This window comes from Manis pentadactyla, chromosome 13, assembly GCF_030020395.1.
Source record: "Manis pentadactyla isolate mManPen7 chromosome 13, mManPen7.hap1, whole genome shotgun sequence".
NCBI lineage: Eukaryota > Metazoa > Chordata > Mammalia > Pholidota > Manidae > Manis > Manis pentadactyla.
In genome coordinates, this window is record NC_080031.1 from 29,320,770 (window position 1) to 29,346,112 (window position 25,343).

General features: G+C 36.8%; 1 protein-coding gene across 12 annotated transcripts in view; it reads right to left on the minus strand.

Moving 5' to 3' along the window:
* Positions 1 to 3,702: 3,702 nt before the first annotated feature.
* The window catches only part of YAP1 (Yes1 associated transcriptional regulator), a 112,768-nt gene continuing 91,127 nt past the window's right edge, over positions 3,703 to 25,343 (minus strand). For 3 of the 12 annotated variants that reach the window (XM_036902793.2, XM_036902785.2, XM_036902786.2), the window contains 5 exons: positions 24,540 to 24,733; positions 22,146 to 22,193; positions 12,466 to 12,596; positions 8,962 to 9,074; positions 3,703 to 7,452 (listed from right to left, as the gene is read on the minus strand). In XM_036902793.2, the coding sequence (XP_036758688.1) occupies positions 7,214 to 7,452; positions 8,962 to 9,074; positions 12,466 to 12,596; positions 22,146 to 22,193; positions 24,540 to 24,733 (725 nt within the window). In that variant the 3' untranslated portion in view covers positions 3,703 to 7,213. The remainder of the gene's footprint in view (positions 7,453 to 8,961; positions 9,075 to 12,465; positions 12,597 to 22,145; positions 22,194 to 24,539; positions 24,734 to 25,343) is intronic. The other 9 variants (XM_036902787.2, XM_036902794.2, XM_036902788.2 and 6 more) reach the window with 3 other exon arrangements.

Below are 25,343 nucleotides of genomic sequence, written 5' to 3' on the forward strand. Positions count from 1 at the left end.
AGGCCTGGAATAGTGCCTGGCACATATTAGGCAAATATTTGTTGAATGGGCTAATCCATTGTTTACAGCCCAGCCAAACTAAAATACTTCCCACTCTCACATATTCTTAGTTTTCTTGCTTTTGCTCTTTCCTCTGCTTATACCACTACTTCTGTTGGTTAGATATAACCACTCAATGCCCAGTTTAACTACCATCTGAGGCCTTAGCTAGTCATCCCAGGAGGAAGTACTCTTCCCACACGACGTGCTCTCATTGTACATTCTATGAACTACTCTTAAGCACTTAACACACTTACCTCTTCTAGTTTTAAGCAATTTGAGTAAGTTGCCTTACCATCTATTAGTTGGCTAGATTACCTGGTATTTGTTAACCAATGTACACGGTTTTTTAAAAGTGGACAGATGCAGTCATCTCTTAGAGCACTGTCATGTCGCAGCAGTCTCTCTAGGATAACCTCTGCATCCACAACAAAGTCTCACCTGCAGTGGGGCAAGGGGTAGGGGAGCCAAGAACCAATACAAGACAGTTTTAAGCCCCAGTGAGTGTGGTTAGCCTTGTACCCGGGTTTCCCAGTTATGGTCTACATTCAACTTCTAGTTGTTTCACAGCCATACTGTGGCATTGGACCTAGATTTGCGACAGGGTTAGGAATAATAGTAATTATTAGTACCTATGTCTTACAGGATTTGGTATGAACAAATAAGGTAATAAAGTGGATAATTTGTATAGAATATTAAAATACTCAGTTATTGGAAATAGCATACTTAATATAAAAATGGGGAGGGGTTACTTGGTGTGCACATTAACTAGAGTAAGGCAGAGCCTCATGTACCTGTGCAAATACCCTTAGTAGACCTACTCAATAGGTCTACCGCATAATATATATAATATAATCAGTAACAACATAAGCCTATAAACAAGATACTAAGATCATGGTCACATGAAAAAAATATATTCCTTTTAAAATGGACCCTTAGAATTTGTTTTGGCCCTCATGACCAGTTGGAGATTGTATGTAATATTTTCACTTTACCTTTGATGGGAAAAGTTTCAGTCTTCAAGTCCTACAGTCTAAGTGGTTGCAATAGGACACCAAACTTGGTCAGTTTGCTTTTGAAATTTGCCATATTTAGCAGAATACAACAATGAAACTGCTGGCAAGTTTCAGTCCTCAAGAATTTTACTTTAAGGACCTTAGAAGACCGATAGGAATTTGGTGCATAGTTATTTTTTAGTTCCAATCAGTGTTAAATTTCCTAAACAATGTACCAAATCTGACCAGGGCTTGCCACTCCAATACAGATCAACAATGTGCCCCTGAAGTGGAGTTCTGGGCCGGCTCACACACACATGCCCCATGAGGCATCAGCTGTCTGATTGGGTGGTACAAGGGCTCTTGTCCTGCAAATCCCATTATGGAATTCCACAGTAATTCCTTTGGCCTAGAATGTATTAGAGCTACACTGTTGTTCATGGTTTGGATTGTAAAAGACAACTCAATCTCAAATCCACTCTCCTCTGGCCAGTCCCACTGAGAGCATTTCATAGAGCTTGAGACTTCCTGGTGCCCAGGGTAAACCCTTCAGCAAACGGCCTCCTCCAGACGATGCTGCCCATGCGGTTGTGCAGTGACTCCAGGCCATTCAGTGGTCTGGCTGCTCGTGAATATGATCGCTTGCATTTCTCATAACATCTAGGGCTTTGATGCATGGTCACCCCAGTGACTGGAGTCTTACACATCTGTAATATTCTGGCCGTCACGTGGATCCTGCTGCCATATAGCCTCTGTTGAACCCTGGCTGCAGATATGCTTCTCTCTTATTCTGCAGAAAGAGGTGCTTAAATCCAAGTTGCAAGCGGGCTCACTTGAGGAGAAATTATCCTCAGCCAAGTTTTCAGTCCAGTCATCACTACGCGGGCTTTGAGTCACGTTAGCTGGGTTCAGTTAGTACTGAGAGGCAGCAGTGCTTTCTTCTCAGACTGTCGCTTAACCCACAGCTTTGAGGAGTGCATTTCTCTTTCAACTGGCCAGCTAGAGCATCACTTCACTCTTGTGTAAATGCACTGTAACACAAGAACTTGATTTGTAACTGAACAAATGGTCTTTTTTAAAAGGAACTGAGATGTGGTTTTTAGTAATACCCCATGATGAAAATTATACCCTGTAAGTGCTATTTAACTCATAGACTGCCTTCTTTATATTATATAGATTCTATGCAGGTCCTGGGAACTATATATATAGTTTCATCATGACATATACCTGGGGACAAGACATGAGGAAATATGGGTAAAAATGTGTCACTCTTTTGTGTCACCTAAGAAATAAGTTAGTAATCTTAAATGTCATTCTAATTAAGTGTATCCTCCTAGTTTAGATCCTATTTTCACTTCCTTTTGTTTCTTAGAGGTTCCTTTTAGGAATCAAGCCCTGTCCAATCATTTGAGTATAAACAAATATCAATTTCACAAAGTTACAGAAACTCTAGTTTTTAATAGTCCCTCTCCCCCTTTTAAAAACCATTCCAAGCACCAGGAGAGCACGCACTCTCCTTTTGCAGCCTTGGTTGACAAGACGGAGATCCTGGGGGATCACATGTAACCCACCATCTACTGATCACTCCTGCAGTTACCACCTAGGTGTCCTTTTACTACTAGTACTGTTCTCTCTCTCTCTAGAATACCATTTTTCTGTTTATCCCAGCTAGGTGATTCATTTACTGAGATACTTTTGCTTTTATTTTGGGTCTAAGAAAAACATTACATAAATTACTCAATATCAGGTTCTAAGACTACTATACTTCTCAAATATTTAGAATGCTCCTCCTTATTATTCTAAAAGGTATTTGTCCCAAATCCAAATTAACATATTCTTCTGAGTATTCTGCCAAATCAGATTAACTAGTAAGTTACCTAAAGGTTGTACAATTCTGACTCACAGGATCCAGAATGAAGGTAGCCTCACATTACTGGACGTCAAGCTGTACAACAAAAAGCACACTGCCTCTTAAAGCAACTCCCTAGTAAGAGGTGCGATGCCTACAGACAGAAGGTATGGTTTTGAGCTAAGATTTATATCCACTAAATGTTGCATAAGGCAAACAAACTTCAAGCTCCACAAAATTAGTGTTCTACTATTGTAATTATACATAACAAAACATGTAAAATTTTCAGATTTGCCTCCACAAAAGTGATGTGTGTCAGTAACTGAAGACACTATATATACAAGTACAGAAATAAATCATTTCCAAAGACAATCAGATCTTATTTAAAGTTCAGGACCTGCCACTTACATTTGTGAACATTTTTATTTATAAAACAATAACTAACAATTTTCACTAATGTGTGTTATATTTTCAAGACAGGAGACAAGAGCTTCGAGAAATAAAAACCAAAACTATCTTGAAAGGCCACATCAAGTTCTCAGCCTCTCCTGTGTGGTATGTGTAGTAAAGTCATTTAAGAATGAAGGATAAACAATTTGCTTACCTACTATCACAGACGAAGACGATCAACACGAAGAGTACAGAACATAAAGTTCAAAGAAGTACACCTGTACTTCAAAAATTCCAAATGCCAAACTAACCTTAAGTTTATCCTGTCTACCAATTATTTATATTTCCTTTTATCACTAGTATCACTAGTTTGGAAGACCATTAAGAAGCCAAAAAAGTTAAATATATTAATCGTTAAAAACAACAAGGAGGAGTTTGAAGAATATATTTGAACCACATGAACACACAAAAAGGTATTACATAAGAAAAAAATAATGTAACAGTTTAAGTACCTAACATATGAACATGCTCTTATTTCTAGAACAAAAAATAAAAAGGTAATATTGGTACTATATATATATATATATTTGATACGTGTGCATTAAAGAATTCTCTAATATAAAACATTTAAAATGTGGAGAGTATTTTTTCAAGATACAGAAAATAACTGTTAAGATAGACACACCCAAAATTCTTACAAAAACATGCTTGTAGAAGATAAAATTCACCTGAGTACTCATTTCTCAGATGTGCTAAAGCTAAAAAATTTTTAATCATTGGATATTGCTTCCCTCTTTTTCACTGTTTGTGTTCCAACACTGATTAATAAGAATTATGAGTTATATAATTACTGTTACTTTTCAGTGTTTCTGCCAAGGTTCCATATAGAACGCATCTATTTAAGATGAATACTTAAAACGCAACATTATTTGTATGTAAGTCACTTTCTTATGTTTTCTTTTCTTAAAAAAGGCACCATATATAGAAAATAGTTATTACAACAAATAATGCTTTGAAAAAATCTGAAATTCCCAATGTGTTCCATCAACCATAAGTAGATCTAAGAAGCCCTAACTGAAAAGAACACAAATGTAAAATGCTGATAAATTTAAAGATTATAAAACTGGTTTATTGTAAAAGCAATTCAAGAATACCCAGTTAAAATCTTATCCCAATGCTACCCAATACAACCAAGAAGTAGTTAAACACTTTTACATTAGGAACAAGGACATAAAACAAGAAAGACCACATCAAGGCTGTGATGCAAACTGGGGAAGAGGAAGCACTCTTTGTTCTCCTTCAGGTCAGTACGGGGTTCAGTGAGATCAAAGCACTGTGTCTGTCAGGTACCATGGTGCTGCTACACAGTGAGGTATAAGTGGGCAAATTAAAGTCAAGAGGAAATGAGAACTCCCTCTTCTTGTGTTGTGGGTGTACTTAAGTGACTGAAGTATTAGGAACAACTGCCTTTAAGGACAGCAAGATGCAAGACATGTCTTTATTTGAAGGAAAAGAAGCTCATAAAGTTCTCTATCAAGATCCCACTAAGTCCTCACAACCCCCCTCCCACATCCCCACCCTTTCCCTAACCTAAAGCTACTCTGCTTATACATAAGATGCAACCTTAATTTGTGGCTTACTGGCAAATTCTAGGCACTCCTTCCAAGTAGCTTTGATCTTCTGCACATAAAAAACCAACATGCTGTATCATTCATATACTCAATTACGCATTCTAGGTAGAATTTCATTATTGCTCTAAAAAAAAAGAAAATCATTGCATCTGCACAGTGGCTATTTTCCCCCAGACTTAATTCAAGATTTAATCTTTCTGCTGTTTTCTTAGTAAAAGCCTTAGTGTCAATTATTACAAATGACTGATCTATAAATCATTATATACAACACAGTGATTGCATTTTTGAGCACTGAAAGCACTTAATATAAAACTTCTCACTTCCAACTTTAGCATTCCTCTAAACTGAAGGGTCAAAATACTCAGATTTTGTAATTAGAGAAAAAAATCTATCTTTCCAAGCTGAGGCTTTTCATAGAAGTTTTCTCCAGGAAAATAAATTTTATGTCTGTTATAAATCCTTGAAAATAAATTTTATGTCTGCTATAAACCCTTGAAAATAAAGGCTTATTCTAGAAACATTGATAGACCCTCAATCAGAGGTGCTAGCTGGTGCCACTATAATTCACAACCAACTATTACTTCATAGCTTATATTGAAGAGTTGATTCATGCTCATTTTGTTCCTTTAAAAAACACTCTTTGGAAACCACTATTACTCCTGTTAGATACATACTCTAGTTATAGCTCTCCCTGTAAAAATAAAAGTATAATCATGATTATCTCTATTTCTTTGCTAAATTCAACTACCAATATACATTTATTAATCTGATCACTTTACCAGCTAACTTATGAACCTTAGAGTATTCTGTGTAACTGTCCAGGGTCAATTCTCAGCATACAGAAGTAGGAGCAAGTCTTATAAGTATGAAAAATCTTGCAGGCAATATTTCAATGTAGTCTTTAATGTGTTCATTACAAAATGCAAACTAAAGTACTAGAATTTACTTCCAAAACTAAGGTGAAGATAAACTTCCAAAGCTAAAGGAAGGTAAATCACTATATAAAGCTTACTTCTGTCCTGTACATCATGAACCTACTCAGTGATTTCCCATCAAGACTTAAAATTAGTCCAAGGGAATAACACGGGAAAAATAAAGCCGTAGCTTGTTTGCTTCATTCAACTTCATCAAATAGTGTTTATTCTGTGCCCAGAGGGCATACAGGACTCCTCTAGGCACTATCCACAATAGCCCTTTCTAGAACACTAAACTACCCCAAACACCTGCAGACTGCCCCAACCAGATTTAAACTACCTGTGAGATATAAACTACTAGTCATGTATTCTAAATGCATACATTCAAAGCTACCATTTTAAAATAAATTGGAAAGTAGGGAAACCTTAAAAAAAAAGATACATTCTGCTATCACACTATTATAAACATTATAAGTGTGTGTGTGTGTGTGTATATAGAGAGCAAATAATCAAGATTTAAATAAGATGGCAAAAAATCAGGAAATGTAGATTTTACCAAAGTAACTACAATAACGGTCCCAAGCTACAACTATAAACAGACTCACTGCTATGGTAATTTGCCTAGGCTCTGGAAAAAAAAAAACCCAACCAAACCTAAACAAAAACAAACAAACAAACCCACAATAAACCCCACCAAAAACTATACTAGAGTATGTGGCAATAATTAACATATTTCTATGGAAATTGTCTCATGCCTTATAAGCTCCTAAAATAAAATCAAGGTCATTCACTATGTGACTAACAATAGCACTAGGAGGAAAATACAAAACACTGGAAGTCTTCAGCCCTGGTTTCAGCTATCACTTCGAATCAGCGTTAAGCACTTAATATCAAATACAACATTTTTGGCTTGTCAGACCAGTAAGTCATGTGTTTCCACTGGCCAGAGGCAGCTGAAGAAACAATTGCTTGAATAAACTAAACACAGTGACATGAAGCATTTGACTTCCAAGTCTGAGGATTTAGTTAAAATGACTGGTGAACAGCTAACTGGGCAAAAGGAATGGCATCCATCATCCAAACAGGCTCACTTCCCCCAGCCCTCAAAACGAACAGTAGTTATAATAGCAAAAGAAACAAACAAAAAAAAAGGAAAAAAGTTTTTTTTTTTGATTCTTTAGGGCCAACTATGAAAGAGGTCAGCAATATATTAACAGCAGCAACGGACAAGGAAGAGCAAAAAATGGTTGAAAGGATCTTGCTGGACGCTTGTTCATCTTTTTCTGTATTAGCCAGAAGATTGCAACTGGCTTATTTGGAAATTTCAGGTATATATATGTCTTATCTCCTTAGATCCTTCACAGATTTAGAATGCAGTCTACCTGAGTGAGGGCTCTATAACCATGTAAGAAAGCTTTCTTTATCTAGCTTGGTGGCAGCCAAAACAGACTCCATGTCATTAAGGATGTCAGAACTCAAAGCTTCCTGCAAACTTGGCATCAGCTCCTCTCCTTCTATGTTCATTCCATCTCCCTCCAGTGTTCCAAGGTCCACATTTGTCCCAGGAATGGCTTCAAGGTAGTCTGGGAAACGGTTCTGTTGTGAGGGTAGGGTGCTTTGGTTGATAGTATCACCTAGTAGAACAGAGAGACAGAGTAAGGTTCTTTTGAAAAGCTAACATCAGAGTTGTTATCATGTGCATACAGGGATGCACAGAGAAAGAAAGCATTCCTGACTGACCTCCAGCACTGATGCCCAGACTTTATTTCACCCTAAATAACCCGCAGATAACAAAATAACAATGCCAAGTTTACTTCTGCTTCCAACACGTTCAGATATTGGATGAACACCTTGATTGTTTATTAATATGTGCTGATCACTAAAGGGGGGCCATGAAAAAAATAAAAACCCTTGCAAATTATATACAGCAATGGAAAAAGGACAGTATCCTATACAATAGCATCACTATTGACTCTCTTCCAAATATGCACTATCATATTAAGATAAAATATAAAAATGAATGCTGTAGACCTATCTTTCCCTTAAGTATACACTTTGGGGAACACTAAAATAAAAGGACTGTATGAAAATTCTATCCCACTTGTGGAGATTCACATTCATAATAGCAAAACAAGTCTCCCGAAAGTCAATGAAAAAATAAATCTTCCTAGATTTGTTTCTAGGTTTTCCCAACTTACCTGGCCACAAACCTTTTTTGCATATGACATTAACAATCCTTAGAGAGCTTCAATGGAACATGCTTTCAGAAAAACCATTAAATGCTATAGGAATTTGGAGAAGAGAGAACTAGGGCATAGAGGAGTAAGGGGTTGTGGATGAGAAGGGTCTAAAGTGACACTTAAGGATGATTTAAGATTTAGGTCAGCAGAGAGGAGGGGAAGCACCAAAGCCACAAGCTGGATAAGCACAGGCATAAAAGACTTGCCAAACACTTTCAGAAGTCATCAGCTACAGAACTACCTAGCTGGAGATCTGCTTCATTTCCCTGACAATCCTTGCCCTCTGCTAGTTGCCAGGTCCAGGGCAACCAGGGGGCATTAGGTGAGCCACAAGATAAATGGCTCCTTAACTACCCCTATGAAGCAGGTATTTATTTCTTAGTTCCTGCTAGGAACCTTGCAATTATTTCAACAATAATAGCCTTTCCCACATAGTTTTCCTGAGCCCCGTAACACCTAGGCTGAAACAAAGACCCTCAGAAGAAAGAGGGAAGCAGAAACCAAATCACATATAAAAAGACGTAGGAATTACAGAGGTATCTTTCTCGAAAATTAAGAATACAAATCTACCTATACAGACTTCTCAGAGGGTCCTCAATTGCTTTGTCAACCACCTCAATACTTCAAATGCTAAAGTAAATCATGTCATCAGTTTTGTTTAAAATGAGCTAAGATAGCCATGACATCAAAAACCAGAAGACTTAAATTACAAACTACCATACAGAAACAAAGCACTCTTGATATGAATTGTCTATGGGATTTTTAAATTGATTTCAAAGTCTATGGGATTTTAATTTGTCTTCTTCAGAATAATCTTTTTTCACAGCAGCTTATCGGAACTGGTGATGAAATGACTCTATCTGACTGAAAGTCAGATTAGTAAGAAGAATAAAGAATACCAACCTGTATCCATTTCATCCACACTATTCAAGAAATCATCTGGGGTTCGAGGGACACTGTAGCTACTCATGCTTAGTCCACTGTCTGTACTCTCATCTCGAGAATGATAGGTGCCACTATAAAGAATCAGTTACAGAACAAGACAAATAAAAATTTAAGTTATTTCAAGGTAAAAATAAATACCTGCTGAGTACCAACACGATTCTCAAAGAGGATTAAAGACAACTCCTTCCCCACACATCTGAAACAAGCGCCTCCTTTAGAGCCCATACACAGTCCTTACGCTCTGAAATCAGACAGACGAGTTAATCCTAAGTGAAGCTGGCAGCGTTAAGGGGCCAAGATCTCTCCTAAGGTTCTGGGTTTGGTGGCAAGAAGGATAAACAAAAACAAAAACCTCTGTTTTCCGAATTGACAGAAAATTCTCCGTATTCCTTCTAATACCACTTGAATCTGGGGGATCCACATAGCTCACTTACCTCAAGGTCCCCATTTCCCAAGTGGTGGTAACCCAGGTATAAATCAGAACACAAACTCTAAGCGGGCGTTGAGACAGGTCTTTACTAGACACAAGTCAAATTCCTAGCTCTCAGTGCAGAGTGTTTAAGCCAAGGGGAAAGATCAACCCAAAAAAGAACCAGAATTCCTTTTTGGATTGGGCCAGAACACGGGAGCCACTGCTGGTGAGTCTGTGGCTTGATCTCCTTGCTTCTGTTTAAGGGGGAAAAAGACCACAAACACCTTAGCTTAACACAGGAGTCCTTAGAATTCCAGCTGAAGGAAGGATTAAAAAAAAACAAACAAATGAAAAAATAACACCCCCCACCCAACCCCCGACACACACAAAACAACTACAAAGCACACGCCTTGGGAAAAAACAAAAACATGAGCCAAGACTGATTTTTACTTTAGGCTAAATGAAGTTTCCTAGATATACATACAAATATGGTAACACCCGAGAACATCACTTTAATAAACACAGTACTTTTCTAACTTGCAGCAGGTAGATACCAGCAGAAACTGACTGTAAAATTTGGGGTTCTATTAATTCTAGAAAAATTTACAGAAAAGTGTGAATCAAAGGCGATTTTTACTCTAAATAGTCTCTGACCATGATGTGAATTTTAACTTTCAGCTTGGACATTTAAGCAGCTGCTTAGCTTACACAAAAGTTTTAATACAAAAAAACAACTAAGCTTGAAAACAATCTTTCACAGTTGTTCAGGGTTCAAAGGTTAGTCCCCAAATTTCTTCCCTAAATTACACAATGCATTTGCTGGCCGCCCTCCCCCTCACTCTGTATATTGCAATCACTGGTTTAACACTTCTGCCAGCTTTTGGCAAGATTCAAAAGCTTCACACTGATCCAAGAAGGCATAAATTTGCCTCTGAGACCATTTGTACACAATGCAGCTGCATCAGAGAAGGCCTCAGGATGTGGTTTGTTTTTATCTTGCCTGCCCTGATCTGGGACAAGGGCCTGGTCCTAGTCATCACTCTATTCCCACCAATAAGCATGGGACACACATCAGACACTCAAGACTGTTATAGAATAGCTGAATTTACACAGAGATGCGGAGTTCTTTCCAAGCCACAGGGAAGCACATGGGCATTCCTGAGGACAGCGTTCATGGGCCATTTTCCTGATTAGGAACTGCTCCCTACAGAACCCTATCAGCTACTGCGCCCACTCATTCAATAAACATTCACAGAGCATCTGGTACTACACGACAGGCATCAGACAAGGCTCTGAGGATACAGAGGTTAACAACATTAACAACCTGCAACTGATGCTCTTTGAGAGGCTCACAACTTAGGAGAGGGAGATGAATAAACACATGAATGAATCATACGTGAGCAAAGTGTTTTCAGAACAAAGAGAAGGAGATTGAAAAGTATAGGGGAAAGGTTTCATGGAGGGGGACACTAGAGCTGGCCTTGTAGAACCTCGGTGTAAAGGCAGACAAGGGGATGTTGTACCACTACCAAGAGTCAACTCCGTGGCAAGATAGGGGAACAAGTGTTTAGAGCTTAAGGAATATGTACGCATCAAGTAACAGGCAATGAGAAACTATCAAGAGTTTTTTGAAAAGAGAAATGTCATAGTCAGATGTGTGTTTTAGAACCTGGGGGTACTACAGAAGGTGGGAAAGGGGCTTTGCCTTTACAGTAAAACACTGATAACCTGCCACTCTCTGATCTTCACCAGAAAACAGAACCTCAACTAGCTCAGCTCCCATCAAAATTTAAGAAAGAAGCTTCACAAATGACAACCACAAGGATGGATACGCAGTCTATCCATTTGTCTAAGTAGCCTAATATTATCCCTGGATCAATACAGGCCCTTCAGTAAGATGGGTACTGGAATAATAATGATCTGAAATTTTCCTTGTGGGGAAAAAATTAAGTTCTGTGGCTATGACCTTTCCTAGTTAACTTCAAGTTCAGAACTATAATCTTGTGTAAATACACTCAATTTTTGGCAGAACTTTAAACTGAGTGTCAGAGAAGTAAATACAAACAACATTCATTTCAGATGAACTTTAAAACTACACCTCCCAATTAGGCTACTAGCATTAATCTTAAGGCTGAGCAAATGGTGGGAAATTCTGTTAGGAAATATTTTGGTAGGACAGATTTTTTTTTTCCTTAGAGTCATGAATTTTCTCAACTGGTGAGAATGGAGAGAGAGGGTAGCATGATAGTATTTCCAAACCAAAGTAACTTCAAATATTTTTTTAAATGTGTTGTTTAAAATTGGTTTAAAGAAAAAAAAAGCATGAAGACCATAAAGTGTTTGTTTCATATTCTTACAACTAAGACTCCATGAATATTTTTCAACCTAGAAGAATGAACTAGTTTTAAATGGCTTTCTAGGCAAAGAATGTGACCTGTCTCAGCCTGCAGCTTTCAACAGAGCACCATATAAAATAACATTTTTTGTAATCTGCCTAAAACCCAAGATTTGTGGTAACGCATGAAAGAGCATCCTTAAGTAGTTGTTATTTTCAAATACTGCCTTTAACATAAACACATTTTTAAGAAGTGGCACAACCTTGCATGTTATCTCCTTGGACTACAGCCCTTAAGAACAGGAGGCCTCACAGTGCTGCTGCAGTAAAACCTCTCAGGTCAAACTCTTACGTGTGGAAAATTCCTTCCACTGATCCTTATGATGCAGCCCGTTTGCTTTCAGAGAAAGGTATTCACATGTTCCTTCATGATTCTGTAATGTTAGGTAACTGCTAATCAACAGTACAGGGAGAAGCAGACTTGTGACTCTGAGTAAGTATCCCCTCCACAAGTCTGAACAGCTCACTTCCTCTCACAGAAGCTGGCTTTTAACCCTCGAGTTTTATTGTACTTGCCATTGTTACGGAGAGATTCCTTTACAGCTATTGTTCTTGGCCCACACAGATGTTCAAACAGCTTATGAGAAATACTAAGGAGAATAATCTTACAGCGGTGATCTTTCTCATATATTGGCCAATAGCGACTCTCACCAACCTGTTCAGAAAAGGATCTGAGCTATTGGTCGTCATTGTTCTCAATTCCTGAGACATCCCAGGAGAAGATACTGGATTTTGAGTCCCACCATCCTGCTCCAGGGTTGGTAACTGGCTACGGAGAGCTAATTCCTAAAATAAACAAACACAAACAGAATCAGCCTACTGATTAACAAGTTTATTGTAAGGTTTGAGGAATAAAATGCACAATAGGGTACCACGTATTACAAAATGTTGAAGTATTAACATCTTTTTAAAGTTAGGTTTCCCAGTAAAAAAGACCAAGTTCTTCTATCCATTTCAAGTGACTGACAATCATATAAATTTTAAGTTTATCTAGTATTATTAACTCCAAAACATACACACTTTATACCTAATGTCATTTTGTTACAATGTCCTTACTTTGACAGATGCTCCTAATCCCTTCTTAGGGTGGGATGGCAAGTCTGGCCTTTCAAAAAAGAATTCTTAAAAGTTTACTTTTACTCACCAAGCCTCATACGGTTTTGTGTGTTTGGCACCAGTAATAAAGCAAAGCTGGAGGAACATTTGATGATTTATCCTAAGACACCAATTTCTCCAGCTATCTTCCTGCATTATTTCATGCTTTGCTAATCAAGTATCTCATTTTGACTTTAGGTTTTCTTATCTTGAGTTATCCAGTAATTCCTCAGCAGGATTCTATACCTAGAAACCTGAGCAAAATCTATGGGTCAGTACTACTCCAGTTTCTTCCCTCTCTTGCTATTCCAGTCTATTGGCTCCCTTTTGTTTTTTTTTTGTTCCATTAAGAAATAATTGACATACATGATGTCAGTTTCAGGTGTACAGTATGATTCGATATTGGTATACACGGTGAAATGATCACCACAGTAATTCTAGACACCATCTGTCACCACCATCACCCCCAATTATTTTTTCTTGTGATAAGGACTTTTAAGATCTACTCCTTTAGCAACTTTCAAATATGCAATCCAGTATTGGTAACTATAGTCACCATACATTTCCGTGACTTATTTATAACTGGAAGTTCAACCCCTTTGACCCCCTTCATTCACCCACTTTGCTCACCCCAAAAACCACTTCTGGCAACTACCAAAATGTTTTCTGTATCTATGAGCTTGTTTTTCTGTTTTTATTTTTCAGCTTCCACTTACAATGTCTTTCACTGACCTTTTTTACCGAGCATAATGCCCTCAAGGTCCATCCATGTTGTTGCAAATGGCAAAATTTTATTCTTTTTTATGGCTGAGTAATACTCTACTGTATATATGTACCACAGCTTTACCCATTCATGTATCAATAGACATGCTGGTTGTTTCCGTATCTTGGCTACTGTAAATAATGCTGTAATGAACATAGGGGAGCATATATCTTTTTCAATCTTTCATTTTCTCAAGATAAATACCCAGAAGTGGCATTGCTGGATCAAATGGTAGTGTTCTATTTTAAATTTTTTGAATAACTCCACACCATTTCCACAGTGGCTACACCAATTTACATCCCCACCAACAGTGTGGAGGGATTCCCCCTTTGCTCCATATCCTTGCCAACACTTGTTATCCCATTTCTTTTTGATACCAGCTGTTCTAACAGGTGTGAGATGATACCTCATTGTGGTTTTCATTTGTATTTCTCTGATGATTAGTGATGTTGAGCATTTTTTCACGTTCTGTTGGTTTAATTATTTTTCTCCTTCCCCACAAGTATTAACTCAGGGCTGATGATTTGAAATACATGAGTACCTTTCATGTTCCTGCTGTACATGGATTTCATCTGTCAACACAGCAAACTCCAATCCTGAAATCAATACTAAAAATGTGTTTGCTTCATTTCTATAATAAGACTGCTAAGAAATGCTAAAGAAAAATATAACCATCCAGACTGTTACAAATGAACAGTCTTGGCTTTGGCTAGGGCCTCACCTTAGTACAGCTCATTAACTTTTTTTCTGGTTCGCTGGTCAGTTTTTTCCTCACATTCTTACAGTCACTACTCCAAATCTGGCATACTCTCTCAAGCCTCTATCCAGTTAAGTCCATTTCCATCTCTCCTCCATTTAAATAAGAACACTGAGACCACTGGGCACAACTGTGGTTTGTCTGGCCCCTCTGCCATCCCTGCCTGCTCCTCCCCAAACCTGTCCTCGTGCACACTCATCTTTGTAGCTTTTCTTTCAGTCTCAGAAAGTGGTGTTTCCCCTCCTCCTGTAAAGGCAAATCCTCTTTTCCAGTAGCTTCTGGGGATCCATTTTGTGTTCTCTCTCCTGTCTCTAACCCCTCCTCCTCTCATCTCACAGAGAGACAAGGGGCACTGACACAGCGCGCACTCCCCGCAGGCCTGCCGGAGGACACACCTCCGTTGGTGCCATGTCCTTCCATACGCCACTCTTGACAAGAACACTTTTATTTCTTTCTATTTAAGACCCAGTTCTGCCTTCTCTAGGTAACTCTCCATGATGATCCCATCTCCATCTTTGGATCAGACAGATTTGACGTCTCTAGCACTGTGAACATAGGTATGTAACATGATCTTAGCACTTACCACACATTATTTTAATTATTTCTTTATTTCTTTGTCCCTTAAGGGCACACTGAATGAGTGAATGGACTATTTTGGAGCATAAAACAGTAACTTCCAATACTTTGAATAATTTATGTTGCTATTAAAAAATGAGGATGTAAATAGCAGTAAATTTTAAAATGAATAAAATTATAGGCTATGGATGAGGCTGATGCCTAGGTTTCAGTGAGGGAGCTGTAGGTCTTTCAAAATATGGGAGGGTTTGCAAATATCTTGAGAAGAGCCTCATTTGCCTTCTTACAAAGAAGACATGCTGAAGTTTCTGTGTACCTCGTTGTAACTCCTTGGAACACAGAGCAAGTATGTGACATGACCCTAGCAAGTAAATTACTGAAATAACTGAGTAACTGGCTATAGTTTTCATATTGTTTTTACAACTTTTTATTTTACCCTTTCTGATAAAGTTTCCACTTTTCAAGATTGTTTTATGAGGTTAAAGCCAATTGTTATGTGCAGCAAATTTTTGGTTTGTATTTTCCCACTTGGCTTGTTCAAAGCTGTCAAACTTTTACTCTTTTGCTGCCTTTAGCAAGTGAAAGTCTACTGTCAGCAGACACTATAGAACCAACTACCCACGTTTACAAAGAAAGGTAATTTAGAGAGTTGAGTAAGAAGATGAAGTCATTCCATATTGCTTGGGATGATACCCGGCCCTGTAAAGGGCTATGGAAACACACTTCCCATCAGGTCTGTGTTTGAGCCAAGGCTAAGGGTGACTAACCTAGGGATTCATCAGACTGAACTTGATAGGATTGATGAAAATAATGCCATTTTAGTTACTAGTGATGGGGGAGGATATAGCATTATCAATCAAATAGGGAAGAACTGGCATGAAAATACAGTGATAAGGCCAGTGATACAAAGAACATAAACACATAAGATTATAGAAACCATATCATGATATAAATATTCAGCTCAGTTTTGAAACTTCTAGTTACAGCAAAAAGAACAGAGTTGATGAGATGCCCTAAGTCATTTTGAATAGCATTTCTGAGGTATAATTGATGTGTAATGACTTACATAATTAACCAAAAGTGGATATTCTTATGCAGGCCAGTATTTGAGGAAGACAAAATTGCTTTAAGTAGTTAAAGCTGACTTTGTAGTCCCCTCCCCCCCAGTCATTAATTCTTGTTAATATTTCATCTGCTGTGAATATAATTTATTTCAATGGGTTCAGTAAGGAAGATGGAAATCTTTTTATTGATATTTTTAAAGAAACTGTCAAAAATGGGGGAGGGAAACTATGTATTTATGTAGGAAAACAGACCAACCTTTTTCCTCCTTCTTAACCTACAACTTTGGAGTAGGTTATATTTGGAGTTTTATATTCAACTGAATATAAAACCAGTAACATGTACTTCCTATATAAACACACACATATATATAGGCATGCATGCATGCATACACCCATACAGACATAGTTTTTAGGAAGGCAGGTCTTAGAAGATGAGAATTTGGGGAAGCATCCTACTTGATGCTTTACCTACTCGGATTTTGAAGAAGAGTGAACATGGAGTCCGAGCTCCTCCCCAAGCCGTCCTGTGTCCAGTGAGCAAGTTAGGTTCTCATTATGAGTAAGCTTGATAATTCCTTTTATTCTTAGTCAAGGATTGTAAATGTGAAAGTGAACGCACTTATATAAAATTAATAATTTTATAAGTAAAATATTCAAGATTTGTTTCAGAGCCATATAGACCTTTTGCTTAATGATGTTAGAGAAAGATAATTTTAATATGGGTAAGTATATAATGAAGTTAAATAGTCTGAAATTTTTAATAAAAACGTACTCCATATAAACTTTCTCCATTATACTGCTATTAAGTCTGTATATATCTATATATCCCTATGGAGTAAGGCTTCTACTACAATAAAACAATAGTAGCAAAACACATTTTAGATGAATATGAACATTATTTTGTAACTGGGCAAATCTGGCATAACTCTTTTAAAAACAATCCTTGGGACATAACCGGATAGTCTATAAAAACTGATTTCAGTTGAAACATGTTACAAGTTTCGTCTATCTCTAAGTAGAGTTTTTACCTGGAACAAGTGCCTAAAATTCTAATACTGAGCTAAAAACACAAGTTCATTAAGCTTCTCTTTCCCAAAGGTAGCTGGAATAAATAGTTTGACAGACTTTCAAAAATAGAGAAATATAGGACATTTGGCCAAAATTTAATCATGTTTCTGTATTTCAAAGGTCAAATACTTCTAAAGAGTATTTGATTTTTTCTAAATGAAGCAAATATTTTTAGCCCATTTTCTTCTGTAATAATACAAAAATGTGATGGCTTTTCCCATTGAGCTCATAAATCTTAGCTAACTAATCTAGGATGCATTGTGAATCGGAGCTATCTGCACTGTAAGTAAAACTGATGACCCCAGCTTTGTCTGGAGGGAATTCTCCAGAATGGTTTTAAAGGAAAACACGAGTTTGCCTGCTTTATAAAGTGTACTTTTATGGAATCAAGATCTAGCCATAAGTCATTGGCCCTTTTTTATATTTCCCTTCTCTTATTTAAATAGCAATATTATTTTCCATAGGGTAAAAAAGACAACTTTAATATATATCTGGTAGTTAAAATATTTTGGTCCCATATGAAATTGATGCTTTGGTTTTACAGCATATAGAAAAGTAAGGAGAAAGGTAGTAGAAATAGTCAGTAGTCTGGAAACATTTAGAATATTTCTAGATAATTAAATTCTTAGGGTATCTAAAAGAAAAAGCGTATTTTCTACAGAAAGTCAAAATTTAGAAACAACTCAAATTTTTATCAATAGGTAAATAGATAAAAAATAGTATACCCCTACAGTGGAATACTAATTAGCAATAAAAGGAAAACCTAAGAAACATGAATCAATCTCAAAATAATACTAGTGAAAAAGTTATGACTCTATTTATAGAATATTCTATAATACAATGTCAACTTTAATTACATTCTTAAAGCAATTTTGTCTTTAGCAAAAACTGATTAAAAAGTTTATGTAAGAGTTTATTCACTTTGGATAATATATGACAAACAAGAGAAGGTTTGCTTTTTTCCTGATTTGTTTAAGGAAGGTTACTTTGGTGAAATAGAAACCCAAATTTAGAAATTCAGAAAAACTCTAAAAACATACACTTCATAAACAGTTTGTCTTAATGATAGCAGTTTATGTTAATTCTAAAATAGGAAAAAAGTACCATCTTTTCCAACTGCTCATGATAAGCCTTGCCACACCCCAGTTTCCAACACAGCTTTAAACAGTCACAGAAAATTTCATTATGTCTGAAGTTATTAAAACATTTAGCCAATGCTTAGGATGCTTTGCTTTTTAAAGTTTGTTCCCTTTGCCAAATTATTTTCAACTTCAGAGCAGTTTTACTAAAAATGCGTATTCCCGAATCTGGGGATAGTTATAAGTACTATGTGATAATCCTAAACTCTGAAAAGTGGTATAAGATAGAAAAGCAGTTCTGTGGCCCCAGCCTTACCCTGAGAGTTAACACTCTGGCAGATCTCTGGACTTAGGTCTTTTGTGATTTGTTACTGAATTATGGTCTCAAAGTAACAAAAGTTATTACAGCACTTTTCAAATTATGACAACCTTAACAAATAAAACAAATGAGATAACCTATTTGAGTATACAGTGTGTGAGGCTAAACCAGCACCCCTTAAAGTTTTCAACAATAAAACATATATGTATGTAATTTTCATGGGAAAACACTTGAATTACTCTATGACTTAGTCAATATTAGGACCTCAAAGAGAAGACAGATAATCTTGGAAAAAGCTAACTAGATTCTGAAACAGCTCTTTTAGTGTCTGATAATAAAGACAGTTTGGAGGGGAAAAAATCAAAATATTTTGCTATTATTAAATTCAAGGAAAAAAAGATTGATGGTGATTATTTTTCATATGGCACTGAATAGAGGTATTATTTTGCTACATTTGACTGAAACTATGGACAAATAAACTTACTCTTTACCACTGTGGGCTAATGATGTAGTATATATATATCCTAAACATGAATCTGTGGATTTTATCACCAATTAAACTGGTGACTGACCATCATGTATATTTATTGTTACCCATAAGGAAGGCAACTACACAATACTCATTAGTTCCAAAATATTTATAGCTATCATTTCTATAAAGATTAAAGCAACTATTTCCTCAGAAATAAAGTTATCTATATATGGCAGTGTTGTTTCTATTTTCTGGGTAGTTTCAAGAATTCTGATAAGGAAATGTAGAATCTTAATTGGGTAAGAGGGAAGGAAAAAAGCTCATGAAATGTTATCATAGTAACAAGACAGAAGAGTACACTCACTAGAGGAAGGAGTAACTGGCTTAATTAAACTCAGCAAGAGAGGCGGCTACTGACCACAGACCACAAACCAGATTGTAGAGTTTAGAGACTTGATCTCACAGCTCTTAGGAACGAACTACAGGTATTAAGAACCACATTAAGCAGAAGAGAAGGTAAAAACATTCACACTGCCAGGCGGTGGTGTGGAGGGCTGGTGGGGTTCCGGGGCTCCGGACGACTATCTTTTCTTACAGTGTTTCAAAAGACCTTGAAACAAAAACTGGGATTCGTTCCTAACCCACTCTTGCAAAAGGTCTCCAATTTACAAAGGATCAATTGATGTATTAGAAATAGATATAACTAGAAAATTGGACATCACATGCTCAATCTCACAAAGATGATGTTTATAATTTCAAGTTTTCTTCTAAGAATGGAAACTGCTTTTGAAATGTAAAAAGTGAAAATTAAAATGAAAGTTAAAAATTTTAAATTTAAAACAAGGACAAGTTTTTCCAAAATTCTGCAAACAAACCCCAACAAATTAAGGCGGTAATTTCCATCTTTAACTATGGACATACTATTGCCTTAGTGTTGCCTTAATTTTTCAAAATTTTGCATTACCTCACCCATACTGACATTAGTTTACATGAACAGAGAATCGTACAATATAAACATATTTTGTTAATCCTACATAGAAGTATTTAAAGACAATTTTGGAAATGAGTAATCTGTAAACATTCTGAGCTCTGGTACCTTCCCACATCCCACAGTATATGAGGTACAGAATTATAAAATAATGACCCTGACTTCACATTGTTTATTAACTCAACAGCACTAATTTCTATCAGAAAAGTGAAAAAGAGGAAAAAACCTAACAGCGCTTGGCTCTCAAATACTGAATAGATCAATCCCTTTTTCTCCATTATTCTTTCATATGTTCTGTTCTTTGAGACTGGAAAACTCTTTCTTGCTTTCTTGATTATCCTGGTAACTCAACTTAAAGCCACTTTCACTTAAGATATGGCCCTCTTTGCGACATCTTTCCTGATATCTACCTTAAGGTCATCTACAAAATACGTAAGATGAGAAAAACAAAAAAGCTTGATACAAACACCAGGCTCCGTGTATCTGGAACTGCTCCACATTTAACTCGATATTGGAATTTCATTTACTGACATTTTCACAATTGTGTCAGGCAAATACACTGGCAACTAAAACTTATGTAACATATCAGTATTTTATTCTCTATCTTATGCAAAGTTGATTCTAAAAAACATCTCTTTCAGGTTTCTTGCTCTGGCTTAGACAAACTTAAGGAATCAACTCTGCAATTTTAATATAACTTTAATAGAGTTATTACTTATGAACCTCGCCTTTTCTAAAGTTTTGCTGGTAAAAATGAACTCCTGATAATTTTTAAAAAGATCAACTATTGACACTTATGCTCAAATAAAGACCTAAATGTTTTTAATATTTTTATCAGATTTAAGGTTTAAGATCTCAGTAGGGAAAAAAAACAGTATTAAAAACACTTTTGGCATAGAGGACTTCTTGCTTAAACCCGAATTTCATTTGAGCTAATTTCTGCTCCTGTATTACTTTCTACTTTATTTACCACAAATAAAAGCCTTCTTTCAGAAATACTTCAGAGAAAAAGCAAGAACTAATGTCTTCACATTACAAAGATACAATGCTATGGTGTTCTTCCCAGTCAAATGTAGTATTAGTGGCCCTCATCACAACAATGTGCTCTGCTTCAGCAAAGACAACTTTCCTAAGTTATTCCCTTACTGCATGTCTTGATTAAAGAAGGCATTTATGAGACAGATAAAGAACAGAATTCTTCCTCTCTCAAAATTAACTGGTTTCAATAAGGACTTAAATGACTTTATCAGATGGTGTTCCAATGGACAAGTTAACAGTATCCAAAATGAGTGGAATTCTGCTGATTCCCACCTCTATGGCTAATTTTAACACAATGCACTTATTTAGCGTGGTGCAGAAGAGCCCATAGAAAATGAGGTGTTCCGTGGTTGTTTCTGCCCACCTGAGAAAAGTGCAGTGATCCCCTAGCTCATAATTCCTTCAAATCTTAGGAACCCTGAACACAAAGAATCTCTTTGGTTTCAAAAATGGGATTCTTTGCATGAGTCAGGTAAGTGCCTATGTGAGAAGGAAAAATGGCCACAATCTTTCCATCCAAATAAGATGTCTTCTTGGCAGTGCTCCCTGAGGTTAATCAGGGAGAAATGTTGAAAAAGCCAAGAGACCCAAAACACTACCAGGCAAATCCTTCCCTCTTCCAAGAACTTTGATATTCTTCCTTTGAAATGTCCACTAGAAAAGAATTTTTCCTTTCCTAATAGTATCATTATAACTTAATATTTCCTAAAGTAGCCTACCCAAGTAAATAATCAGTGGTACTACCTTTGTTGTTATTCAAGTTATTAATTCCTATAAATCATTATAAATAATATCCTAAGCTATGCAAATAAAAATTAGGCACACCTCAAAAGGCTGACAGGATGTATAATTAAGACATAATACATTTCAAATATGGAATTAAAAGAAGATCTCCAGGGAATCAAAATGAATGCTGGAAGCTCTCTGGGAGGAACAGGGAGGGAACAGATAGTGTAGACTTTCTGGGAACAGCAGTATTATTATCTTGGTAGAAAGATGGCTCAGAGTTATACTCTGAGCTAATCTTCAGTGAGGACAGGCCCTTGGAGCACAATTCTCTCTTTCCTAATTTAGTATCTTTTTTTCCCAATGCTAAAACATCAGATGAGAGCCTACCTGACATTTTGGAGAATTTGCTGTGCTGGGATTGATATTCCGCATTGCCTAAGAGTGAAAAATAAGATGGATAAAAATTATTTTAAGCCACATGGTTTGGCTGTGTAGGCTGAATTACAAATTGTATCCAGACATATCACCATAGCACAGAATTCCCAAGCTAGCCCAAGAAGCAGACTGAGGAAGACAGGAGCCAGTGGGGTCCCCACATAACAAACTGAAACCTAGAAGTGCTGAACAGCATTAAGGATAGGACAGCAAGACTTAAGGTGTCAGGACTCAAGCATATGGGTCGGTACGTTCTTTGCTTCTGGGTAGTAGATGAGGCAGGAAAGGTATAATTCAATATTTTGGTGGTAAGAGGAACTGTCAACTGAAGAAGTTCACAGGAAGTCAAAAGACTTAAGGTATATTGAATTTATACTGATTGCTAAAAAACAAAAACAAGAAAATCCTAACAGTGTAAGAACAGAGCAGGACTGTCATTTCAATATACGAAAAGATAACACAGTAGGTAGTAAAGAAGAAACAAAGACATTACCTTGGAAGGAAGTGAAGCTATTCTGTCCAGGACCCATCACCCATAGTAAGAGTGAGAGTGAGATTTAGAAAAATTTTCTGGAAGGAAGAGTTTTATAAGTAGCAGCATTTTGCCCACCAAAAAAAAAAAAAAGAACACCACCAAAAACCAAAACCAAGAGCAAAACCAGGCCCATCTACGGCATACAACAAAATGACGAACAGCCCATTTCTAGACTTTAAAAACTATCTTAAAAAGAGCAAGACTTTGACATTAGCAATCAAGTAATTTTTCTTAATAAGATTTCTTGGTTTTGATAGTCTTTTAATTCATATGTGAAATTGAGTTTGTATTTACTTAGACAATTTGTACTCAGTAACAAGAAAATGGAAAGCAAGCAATGAAATCAGGCTGGGTAAAACATGCCCTTGAATTTTTAGAATTACAAGAAGCTATTTCTTCTAATAGCTACACAATTATATTCTTGATGGTGATACTTTGTTCTGATGATACTTTTATATAAATGAAAAACATCTTTCCATTATAGTCAAGTGTTAGAAAGTCAATTAAAGATACAGTAAATGGTAAGTATGCACCCTTTTCTCCACCTTCTTAATGACAAAGAGTCATTTCAAGACCAATTCCTGACATCATATGCTGGCACAAACTCTCTTACTCCTATCAGAGCCCACTTTTGGTGCCAACCACACCAGAATTAGACTGACAGATTACTGACAGCACAGTTTAATAAAGGTGGGCCTGGGGTTCCATGGGAGTTTGATTCCTTGGGTACCAGTTTCTCAAACCCCAAATCCAAGTTTAATGATTGTATCAAGTTCATGTATTTCCATAAATACTGGTGACTCTTCTGAAATACAGCCCTCATTTAAAAAAATGTACCTTGTTTAAACGCCTCCATCCTGGCAACACAAATATACAGTATAGTCATTTTTTAATGTCTACCCTCAGTATGCTATGATTTAGCGTGAAAATAGTACAGATACGTGTATTCCATGTTTGTAAACAGACTATCTCTGAAAAAAACAAATACAAGAAACTGTGTACTTACACCTAGAGAAGAGAAACTAAGGAAATGGGCAAGACTGCATTTCATTGTACTTTCACCTTTTGTATACTTTCAAACAGCACCATGTTTTACTTAAAAAAACAACAACGTAAAAACTAAAAAAAAACTGCTTTGGTAAGATCATTTCCCCAATTGCTGAACTTAGACTTTACCACTCTGAAATAAGATACAAAGTAAAAACCAATTTTAAGAGGGATTACCTATTCTTATGGAACAAAAGGGCTAAGAGTACTTTCCCAAACTAGACTGGTGGAACTTGTCATGAGGGTTTCAAGCTCTCTAATGTTAGGTCATACCCTTTCCAACATGAAAAATCATCCACAAGCACATAATTTTAAGGCACTTTGGGATCCTCTAACCTTGGGATAATTTGTACTGTGTTTTAAATAAGACATAATAGATTTAGCTATATGAAACATATTTTTTATTTGTGAAGTATCATATTATTGGTGTATCCCCCAAGTAACTCATTTAAAGTAAAATGTTTTCCCCTAAGTGATGTTCCAGAGTTTTTCCCTTAGTAAAGTCCTCAGAAATATAGTAATCTCCAATTCCACACACATTTGAGGAAGCACCCTGCTGCCTTCCATTTGTTTGACTGCAGTGACAGCCCATGTGATCAAAGGTCAGTCAACAAACTAAGATAAGGGCAGAATTGGTTAGAATGTTTGTGTTATTTTAGTTCTAGAGAAAGTACGGTCCTCTGTAACTAATAAATGCTAAAATGAAATATACCCAATCTCATGTAGGAAAGCAAACCCCCAAAAGTGGAAGGCTGGTTTCTAACCTGGGGCCTCACCTGCCGAAGCAGTTCTTGCTGCTTCAGTCGCAGCCTCTCCTTCTCCATCTGCAGTTGCTGCAGCCGCATCTGTTGCTGCTGGTTGGAGCTGCCCCCACCCATGACTCCTCCCTGGGGGCTCTGGGGAGCCAGGGGTGGTGGCTGTTTCACTGGAGCACTTTGACTGATTCTCTGGTTCATAGCTGAAATGAAACATAAGATCTGTCCTAAAATACTGGCAAAGGAAAAGGATATTTAGTTATCCAAAGCAACTGGGGATATTCAACATAGTCTTTTCTGAAGTAAGGCTGGAAATAACCTAAAAATTCCATCAACAGTTACATTACTTTATTATTATTGTCATTGTTGTTACTATACAAGATGCAAGGCAGCCATAGAGAGAAGAAACAAGAGGCAGCTCTAATACACAATGGCATGGGATGGTCTGAGACAATGGCTTAAAGCAAAGTGCACAACACAAAGGGAAAAAAAAAAGATGTGTGTGGGGTGGGAGAGATATATATTATATGCATATCCAAACAACTCGAACTGAAGGGCAGCAAGAAACAACTAACATCTGTTGGCTCTGGAGCTGGGAACATGGATGACTAAAGGACTAAGCTGGAGAGAGACATCTCTGCTACCTTTTGAGGTGGAATGATGTGATTTCTTATTACAAAACATAAATTTAATTAAAAAGACACTAAAGCAACTGCGACAAAGCATTGTGAGTGGTAAAGTCCATCAAAATGATCAATCCTTAATACATCCTAAGATACATGTATAGGTGTGTATATGCACATACACACCTCT